The sequence below is a fragment of the Zea mays genome, chromosome 2 (assembly GCF_902167145.1).
Source record: "Zea mays cultivar B73 chromosome 2, Zm-B73-REFERENCE-NAM-5.0, whole genome shotgun sequence".
NCBI lineage: Eukaryota > Viridiplantae > Streptophyta > Magnoliopsida > Poales > Poaceae > Zea > Zea mays.
Window position 1 is genome coordinate 220,861,331 of NC_050097.1, and position 10,063 is coordinate 220,871,393.

General features: G+C 45.9%; 1 protein-coding gene across 3 annotated transcripts; it reads right to left on the reverse strand.

The window, feature by feature from the left end:
* Positions 1-490: 490 nt before the first annotated feature.
* On the reverse strand, positions 491-5,048 carry LOC103647898 (probable protein phosphatase 2C 65). 3 transcript variants are annotated; one of them, XM_008672392.4, is made up of 5 exons: positions 3,752-5,048; positions 1,926-2,061; positions 1,462-1,835; positions 1,336-1,386; positions 491-1,129 (listed from the first exon to the last, which is right to left on the reverse strand). In XM_008672392.4, the coding sequence occupies exons 1-3, from the start codon at positions 4,616-4,618 to the stop codon at positions 1,816-1,818; spliced, it is 1,023 nt and encodes a 340-aa protein (XP_008670614.1). In that variant the 5' UTR covers positions 4,619-5,048; the 3' UTR covers positions 491-1,129; positions 1,336-1,386; positions 1,462-1,815. The 3 variants fall into 3 exon arrangements, with proteins under 3 accessions (XP_008670614.1, XP_008670613.1, XP_008670612.1); XM_008672391.4 differs by having other exon boundaries at positions 1,462-1,822; positions 3,752-5,045; XM_008672390.4 differs by having other exon boundaries at positions 1,462-1,831; positions 3,752-5,045.
* Between the last annotated feature and the right edge of the window lie 5,015 nt (positions 5,049-10,063).

Consider the following 10,063-nt stretch of genomic DNA (forward strand, 5'->3'; position numbering starts at 1 on the left):
TTTTAAGGTAGGTTTTAAAACTTTAAAGGTTTGCGGATATAGATAGTGTAGAATAAACTCATGTTCACATACTCGTTGGGTTTTTATTAGAACTAATTAATAAATCCATCGATAGAGAAATTAGACCAAACTCATGTCTGACACAGAAAAAACCCACAGGCTCTGAGATACCACTCGAGATGGACAAACTTGCCCGGCTACTGGAGCAGTACATCGGATCGACTTACATTTTCCGTATCGTTTCTGAGATACCACTCGAGATGGACAAACTTGCCCGGCTACTGGAGCAGTACATCGGATCGACTTACATTTTCCGTATCGTTTTGAGCCCAGTGCGTCACGAACCGGCGCGCACTAACGTAACTTGGCCCTGTTGTTTCGGCTTCTGGCAGCTTCTGGCCACCAAAAGCTACTGCGGACTGCCAAACGCTCAGCTTTTCAGCCAGCTTCTATAAAATTCGTTGGGACAAAAAATCATCCAAAATCAACATAAACACATAATCGGTAGAGTCGTTGTAATAGTAGGAATTCGTCACTTTCTAGATCATGAGCACTATAAACAAATTTATCTTACTTCACACGTAATAGTAATGATACTCAGATTCTCCCCACAGCCAGATTCTCCCCACAACCAGATTTTCAGAAAAACTGGTTAGAAAAAAGCTGAACCAAACAGGCCCCTTTGTTTCTTGGCAGAGCTCGCTGACGGTATCGTATATGCGTAGCACACTTTTAAAGGGTTGACAGAGCTCTCAGGTCAGCTTACAGGCTAAATCCAATATTCTTCTTTGCATCTGAAAAGCCACCCAGCTGATCTGTTCTGTACGGCACTCGCATTTCAATTCCAGATCCTAATTCTGTGGAAGGACGACAATGCACAGTTGCGTCTCAAATGATACTGATACCTCGACAGGCATCAACTTAGAATTAATCTATATCTTGTGAAAAGTAAACAAAGTACAAATGAAACGGAGAATAACTCAATTCCACTCAGCCCATGGTTAGATGATCCCACACAGGATCAGGAACCTCGCATCGTCGGCAGCAGCAGGTGCTCTACCAAAACACGAGCAACAGCACGAGATTTGCTGCTGGCAAACATCGCATCCATGGTACGGTTAGTAGCTCCCTGCAGAAGACAGCGGCCTCTCAATAACGGTTCCTACAAAAATCTGGCACAAAAGACTAAGGGGATATTTGTTTGGAATTATAATCTGACCAGATTGTATAATCCAACAAATTTTAAACTAATACTTAGCTCAAAATTTGTTGGATTATATAATCTAGACAGATTATAATCCTAAACAAATACCTCTAAATCTAGACGAATCTTACAAGATGGCGGTGGGTTATCTCGAGGCCTCTTTTTGTCATTCAACTCGCATTCTGCAATAGAATGTGCGAACTTATGTGAGCCTGTTTGCAATTTCTCATTCATCAGCAAGGATTTTGAAGATTCACCTCTACTTTCAGCAGGAGGTTGGAAGGATGCTTTGCTGCATAGACCGCTCCAGCTCAGTAGTAACCCCGTCTATTTGATGCCAAGTTTGTACCGGTGGTTGTGATGCAGCTCGCTGCTCACTTTGCCCAGGCTTGGAAGCATCTGATACTCTGCCATGTATCAACAAAGGATCCGTAGGAGAAGGAGCAACACATGAGAGGCTCCGTTCAGTTGGAGAGCCAAAAGACGGTGATCGCATTCCGGTAGCAGCAGATCTGTTCATGTTACTTGCTTCTGGTTGTACAAATACAGGTATCTCTGACTGTATTGTCTGCCCAGCTATTGATGCTCCGATGCTACCATAGTCCGCTTTGTCACTCCCTGCAGGACCTGACTGAGTAAATTTTGGAAAAGAACAATAAATTTTCTGCGACACTGAGTAATATTTCTCTTTATGCTTGCAGAATTTAAAATGTTGGTGCACCTGCATTTTCCATGTCTCGAATATGCACAATGATTATTGTTATATCATCTGTCCTGTTTTCATGCTCAAGCCATAGTTTGTATGACTCAGCAGCGATTGCTGAGCAGGCATCCCGAGGATCTTGATACATGGCAACCTGTAGGAAAAAAGAAAGAATTTAGCATCAAGCAAGAAAATTCACATAGTTATTATTGGTTCATTAATGAAAAAGTTTCGTTCGCCGTCGTAAACTAGAAAATAAGCTCAACCTATAAGGAGTAAGACAACTTGCAGGTATTACATTCACATTTAACAAGACCTCGCGCAGGTTGAGAAAAACCCTGAATCCTTGTCCGCTGTCCCACCCATACACAACGGCACTGCAGCTTGCTCATGTGAGAATGACCACAGCTGGGACCAGGCCTTACACCTGTGTCCTTACCCCACCCATATCTGCAGCATTGTAAACCATGTGAGAACTACCACGACTAGAACTAGTCCTTGGACCGTGTCCAGCAGTTCACTCATATGGTCACCCATAACACTGTTCTACATTATAGACCGCACTGTTAGCAGAGTGAAGTTTGAATATGGGCATAGAGATGGGTAAGTTGCTAGAGATAGCCTTAGGCCTGTGCATTCATATAGGATAGACAAGTTTTTATAACTTCAACCTAAAATTTACTTCCACGGTGAGTCGAAATCAGAAACTTAGGCCACCTGATCAACTCAGCTAGAGGCCCTTTTACATAAATAACAGGCTCATACCATAGGACAGAACAATATATGTCAAAAAGCATGAGAACGGAAAAACTGTTTCAAAACTGGAGGAAATGTTGAGGTGGAAAAGTAGAAGGTTATGAAAAGGGGGCCATTCATTGTTAATCGGGCCTAATCAAAATAAAATCGACAAAATGCAGGTGCAACCTAGTAATTCAGCAATCAACAGTCCCATCCGAAGTGATCTGTCAGTTCTAAGACCAACAAGGACAACATTCCTTTGTATCAGCAATACTTTAGGAAAGTTTACTTCGTCCAATAAACTAGCTTGTCCTTCCACTTTTTCACACTTCCGATTAGTCAATTTGACATCACAGCTAAAATGCTAGTCTATCGTTCTACTCAATAAAGTTACCTCCACTTAGGCAGAACTTTATTCAGAGAGGGAGGGAGAGGGAGAGAGAGAGAGAGCTTTCATAATGACAACAGCGATCGACCTTAGAACCCTCACCGTCCCATAATCATTACACCATCCTGCAATTTCAACTTTCTGAGTAAAGCAACTTGACTGATGAAGTGCTTTATAGTAAGCAAGAAAAAAAAACAGAAGAGTTAAAAGTCAAAATAGGAGGTCCTTTTGTACAGTTTGCACGTGTAGGTAACTGTTAAGTCACGGTGACCAGTGAGCAGCAACTTTATCCTATTACTGATAGCGTGGACAAAACTCATCTGAAATCATCTCACACTATTATCCATACATAGAGGTTCTACCCCTAAAGTTCTGAGCAATCACAAGTCGCATATACTCCACCTCTTGATTACACAATGATTCCTTTCGCATCAATCAATAGCTTAAAGCTCTAGACCAAGGTTGTAGTTGGTTGAATGAAATGCACACACACGTTTGATTGATTACTACAGTCGTTGGAACTTGGAAGTAATCCAGGTAGAATGTAGTAACAGCTAACTCTGCGGCACACCAGACTAACCACATTGTAACTTTGTAAGGTTCACAACTAGTCTACTAGATGTCTATTCCGTAGACCACGATATGCAGACTGGAATTAATCGAAGCGGGTCAAAACAAAACAGGAAAAAGAAAACGGAGCAGAGAATAAAGCGGGTACCCTGTCAACAACTTCCTGGCTGGAGAGGAACTCGAACACGCCATCGCTGGCGACAACGAAGAAGAGGTGCGATGGAGTGATCTCGACGCTCTTCACCTCCGGCTCGGCGATGACCCCGACGGCCTCGGCGGCGAGGTCCCCGAGGCTGCGGGTGAAGGCGGTGCCTGGGTAGAGTGCGTCGCGCGCCCAGACGCGTGGCGGGTCCCCCTCGTTGGGCGTCCAGCCCACGTCCTCGGGATCGCGCATGCCCTCCACCTGCTCGACGGACATGACGCGGGCGCCACAGGCTTTGACGCGCGCGCGCTCGTCGGCGCGGAACGGGGTCTGGTCCCAGGAGAGGTCCTCGGCGACGAGCCGGCCGGCGCGCCAGACACCGGCGACGGCGCGCGAGTCGCCGACGTTGGCAACGTGGAGCGCGCCGCCGGCGACGAGGGCGGCCACGGCGGTGGTCCCGCTCATGGAGTCGTCGACGCCGGGCGCCGCATGCATCTCGGCGTTGGCGGCCAGCATGGCGTCCCGGAACGCGGCGGCTGGGCCCGCGGCGAGCGAGGCGAGGAGGAGGCGCGGGAGCGCGTCCCGCGCGAACCCGGCGCAGGAGGCTCCGGCAGCGCCGTGGCCGTCGAAGACGGCGAAGAGGTGGAGGTCAGGATCCCCCGCGAAGCGCGTGGCGACGAGGTGCGTGTCCTGGGACTCCCTGGCCGGGGAGTCTGGGTAGAGCCCCGCCACGGCCAACGCGGCGTACTCCAGCACCAGCCCGGCCCCGGGCACCGCGGCGCGGCCAAGCGTGGCGCCGCCGCGCCCGCCGACGGCGGCGGAGCCCCTCCTCGGGTGCCGCGGCAGGCAGCACTTGCCCTGCGCGCATCCCATCGGCGTCGCGTGTGGCTAGGGTTTGGGTTTGGGGCGTGGCCTCCGCCTCTCCCCCGTCACTCCGCCTCTCCCCTCTCTGGGTGCGTGATTTTGGGGGCTCGGGGAGTTAAGAAATGGGACGGGGAGAAGAAGTGGAGGAGACTGGAGAGTGCAGACTGGAAAATGGAATGATTCAAACGCCAAATGCGAGAGAGAAAGGCGCAATACGGCACGCTGCGCGCATTGAAGAGGGGCCCGAGGCCGCGCCGTGGCGCACGGGTTGTTCGCTGGGAAGACCGGAAGAGGAGTGCCCCACATGCCCAGTGGCAGCGTCAACCAAATTCGATGGGCCGCTCCGTTCCATTCCGTTCTGTCGTTGTGCACATTTCAACGTGTTTATAATCTATCATCTGACAACTCCGTTCTAGTTTCATTTTTTAAACTAAACATCGACAAATAAAAAAACAAATGGATTATGTTTTCGCACTGACCCTCTAAATTTTTCTCTCCTTGTTCTGTGGTATTACAGTGTATTTTTATAAAAAATGGACAATTTAAAGAAACATTCAAATGCTATTACGGGTCTTTACGCTATCCGCAACCGTTACCCCTAAATTTTTCCCCCTATATCACTTTCCCCCCTATTTTCCCCCTATTTTTTCATCTCCCGCAGCGGTTCCCCCTAAATACTCCTCTATACCCCACTACCACTATAAAATATCATTTTCTATACCAACTATCAATTTTTTATCTACTAACAATTACTCGTGGACTCATAGCACAGTGTTTAGGGTGATGAACAGTGACACGCTAGATCTGGGGGAGAGAGAAGGGACCGACACGTAGAGGGCGCTGTAGGGGGCACCGCTGCGGCCATAGGGTGCCCCTACGTGCCACATGCAAGGGGAGGGGGAGGGGCAGCGTCCACCGCTGCAGTTAGCCTTAGTGCTACCACAGTTTCACCCCGCCACACGCGCCCCACCTCGACGCCATGCCTTATGGGCCCCGCACCCAACGCTCGCATTCTCAGCTACTGCCATATGGGCCCCAGCGCCCGCGCAGCCGCCTCACATCCAACGCCCGCGCTCTCGGCTACTGCTATGTGGACCCTAGCGCCCGCGCAGCCGCCCATCACCTGACCCCGCCCGCGCAGCTGCCACACCACATAAAAAGTAGTGCAGAGTGAGCACTCGAACCTACGTCTCTTGCTCCAGAAATTTGAAGCTAGCCACCAAACCACACATACCTTAGTGTTTATAAATAAACAATAACTATATCTAAATAAATATCCCAATAACTATTTATATGATATATAAAAACCATAGCAAAACACGAGCAACTGGCTAGTGTTCAGTTAAGAAGTAAAAGTGATACATAAATAAAAAGTAAATTAAGGTCATGTTTAGATCTCCGTGGCAAACAGTTTGCCGGCTAATTTTAGCACATTGGCCTTCAAATAGGACATCTAATAAATTGACTAATTGTTAACCAGAGGGTTAACAAACTATTTTCTCATTGACCATTTGACATTGTTAATATGTGTTAATAGATCATATAATGAGAAAAAGACATCTATCAGGTATGACTCTAAACATATCCTTGCTAATTATTGCTAGTTAATTATTTATAATTATTAATTACGGTCAAACAATTAGTTAGAAGGATCTAAACAATCCCTAATTCAAACTTTTCTCCGGCAACTGCAATAGTGATAAAGAAAGTTAAATTTCCCACGGAACGCATAAGGTCGCGCCACGGTGCACCCTAGCGAGAGGTATCCTATTGCTCTTTGAAATTCTATGTTTAGGGCCTGTACAATGGGTGTCTTAAGTTGTGTCTTAAAGTGTGTCTAGGAGGATGAATGTAAAAAAACTCAAGACATGTATTTTGACGAAGACACAGTGTCTTAACTCTATATTTAAGACAGGAGACTAGCTGATTGGTCATTTTAATTTATGAATGCTCTGATTGGTATAATGAATATGGTAAGACACATATTTTAGACATGATCACCGTATTATGTTGTATTTTAGTTGTGTCTTATACTTGGAGTACCGTGCAACAGTGTCTAGGTTGTACATGCCCTTATTTGGTTTTAATCTATAGCGGCTTTTACTATTTCTACAGGCTAAAAAAATGAACAAATAATTTAAGGGCGTGCTTTGGCTCCGTATTACGAGAGGGTGTGTAAGGCGAAAATTTGATTGTAATCGTTATTTAGTTTGATTGGATATGCTCGCACCATGGATAGACACAACCATAAATCTTATCACCCAGCTAATTTTAAACTAGGCATATTGGTACGACCATAAATCTCACATCCAGCTAATTTAAAACTAGGCAGTCTGTATACTGCTATATTTTTTTATATATCATAGTTTTTATACTATGTTTTAATAAAGATAAAAATATTTATGTTCTATTATTTTCACGGATGTGAAAATAGATTTAAAAACTAAGGTCCCATTTGGTTTGAGGAACTAAAATATTAGTCTCTACATTTTAATCATATTTAATTTTAAATTGCCAAACGGTGAGACTAAAATAGAGTCTAAACTATTTTAGTCTTTAGTCCCTCAAGTGGTGACTAAAAATGACTAAATCGTATTAAAGTTCTATTTTCAACTCTACTTTTATTTCAGATGCACTAATTACGGAAAAATGTTAAGGGATATTTTGGTCCTCCTATAAATCATTCAATGCGTTTTGAATACTTTTAGAGGGTGTTTGGTTTCTATGCACTAATTTTTAGTCTATCCATTTTATTCTATTTTAGTCCTTAAATTACTAAATACAGAAAATAAAACTCTATTTTAGTTTTCGTATTTACCAATTTATAGACTAAAATAGAATAATATTGAAAGACCGAAAATTAGTCCCTAGAAACCAAATACCTCCTTAGTCCCTAAAACAAAAACAATGTAGGGACTAAACTCTAGGTGCCGTTTGGTTTACGAAATGTAATGTAAATAGTAATGGTAATGATTTATACTCGAATACTGGCGGTAACAAGTTTGAATAAGTCAATATCCATTTCTAATGTGGTATCGATTACGCTTGAATTTAAACAAACATAATTTAACGTTATCGGTTACCCATTACGTTACTAATATGTGAACTAAACAGCAACTTAGTCCTTATTGAAAGGGAAATGTGCCTTTGGGCCATTTCTAAGTATTTTGGTGATTGAGTGCAAACACAAGTGCTTAAATGTGAAAATGTGCCCATGGTTGAATAAAGTGCAAATCACAAGTAAAGGTATGTTTCTAAGCCTTAGTACATTGGTTTTGTGTACTAATATCTTGTCTAAGTGTTAGAAACAGGAAGAAGAAGAAAAGAAAAGAAGTGGAGAGTGGCTGTGTACAGCCAAAGGCTGTTTCGGGCTGGGGCACCGGACTGTCCGGTGTGCACCGGACAGTGTCCGGTGCGCCAGACCAGCGCGGCGCAAACCAGCCGCTCTCGGGTTTTTCTCCGGCGACTTCGGCTAAAATTCACCGGACTGTCCGGTGTGCACCGGACTGTCCGGTGAGCCAACGGTCGGCCGGGCCAACGGTCGGCCGCGCGATCGGCGCGCGACACGTGGCCGAGCCAACGGTCGGAAAGGTACACCGGACTGTCCGGTGTGCACCGGACTGTCCGGTGTGCACCGGACATGTCCGGTGCGCCAACGGTGCGCAGATCTGCATCAGACAGCAACGGTCGGATGCGCTTTTTATGAAAACAAATCGGGCACCGGACAGTGTCCGGTGTGCACCGGACTGTCCGGTGCGCCACGAGACAGAAGGCAAAGATGGCCTTCCAGATTTGTTCCCAACGGCTCCTAGCTGCCTTGGGGCTATAAAAGGGACCCCTTGGCGCATGGAGGAGTACACTAAGCATTCATACAACATCTCTAAGCACCAAGACATCGATCTCGCGCATTCGTTTCATTGTGATAGCATATAGAGCTCTTGTGGAGTTGTGAACTCTTTGAGTTGTGTTGCGAGCTCTTATTGCTGCTTGTGTGCGTGCTGTTGCTCTGATTTTGAGTCTTGTGTGCGTTGCTAGTTCCCTCCTTACTCCGTATTTCTTTGTGAATCTCAAGTGTAAGGGCGAGAGGCTCCAAGTTGTGGAGATTCCTCGCAAACGGGATATTGAGAAGAAAAGCATAACACTGTGGTATTCAAGTTGATCATTGGATCACTTGAGAGGAGTTGAGTGCAACTCTCGTCCGTTGGGACGCCACAACGTGGAGTAGGCAAGTTTTGTACTTGGCCGAACCACGGGATAAATCACTGTGTCTTCTCTGTGTTGAACCTCTTGTGATTATCATCTTGTGCAAGATCTTCGCTCTAGCCACTTGGCCTCAACTGTGCTAACGCTTAACAAAGTTTTTGTGGCTGTAAGTTTGAATTTTACAGGATCACCTATTCACCCCCCCCCCCCCTCTAGGTGCTCTCAATTGGTATCGGAGCCGTTCTCTTCAAGAAAGGGACTAACCGCCCGAAGAGATGGATCCTAAGGGGAAGGGAATCGTGATCAACGATAAGGAGAAGGAGTCCTTCGTCAACGAGCCCAAAGATGACAAGCCTAACGACTCTGGCTCGGGTCATAGACGGAAGGAAGGGAAGAAGAAGAAGACAAGGCGCATCAAGGAGATCGTCTACTACGACGACAGTGATGAGTCTACTTCTTCCCAAAAGGACGACGACCACAACGACTACGAGCAAAGGAAACCGGTTAATTCTAACTTTTCCTTTGACTACTCTCGTATTCCGCAAAGTTCAAATTCACATTTGCTTTCCATCCCACTCGGCAAGCCCCCACACTTTGATGGAGAGGACTACGGATTTTGGAGCCACAAAATGCGTAGTCACCTATTCTCTCTCCATCCTAGTATATGGGAGATTGTAGATAGTGGAATGCACTTTAATAGTTCGGATAGTCCTATATTCATTAATGAGCAAATCCATAAGAATGCACAAGCTACTACTGTTCTTCTAGCTTCATTGTGCAGGGATGAATATAACAAAGTGAGTGGCTTGGATAACGCCAAGCAAATCTGGGATACCCTCAAGATCTCTCATGAGGGAAATGACGCTACCTTGCTCACCAAAATGGAGTTGGTGGAGGGCGAGCTTGGACGGTTCGCTATGATAAGGGGGGAGGAGCCAACCCAAACGTACAACCGGCTCAAGACCCTTGTCAACAAGATAAGGAGCTATGGAAGCACGCGATGGACGGACCACGACGTCGTCCGCCTAATGCTAAGGTCCTTTACCGTTCTTGATCCTCATTTGGTGAATAATATTCGTGAGAATCCCAGGTACACCAAAATGTCGCCCGAAGAAGTCCTAGGAAAATTCGTCAGCGGGCGAATGATGATTAAGGAAGCAAGATACGTGGACGATGCCTTGAATGGACCGATCAACGAGCCGCAACCTCTTGCTCTCAAAGCAACAAGGAGAAAGGAGGCGCTACCTAGCA

Coding starts and splice junctions, on each gene's coding strand:
- LOC103647898 (XM_008672390.4), bottom strand. CDS start 4,618: ATGGGATGCGCGCAGGGCAAGTGCTGCCTGCCGCGGCACCCGAGGAGG. Junction 2,062..3,751: donor GCCAGGAAGTTGTTGACAGG/GTACCCGCTTTA, acceptor TTTTTCCTACAG/GTTGCCATGTATCAAGATCC. Junction 1,832..1,925: donor TCGAGACATGGAAAATGCAG/GTGCACCAACAT, acceptor TTACTCAGTCAG/GTCCTGCAGGGAGTGACAAA.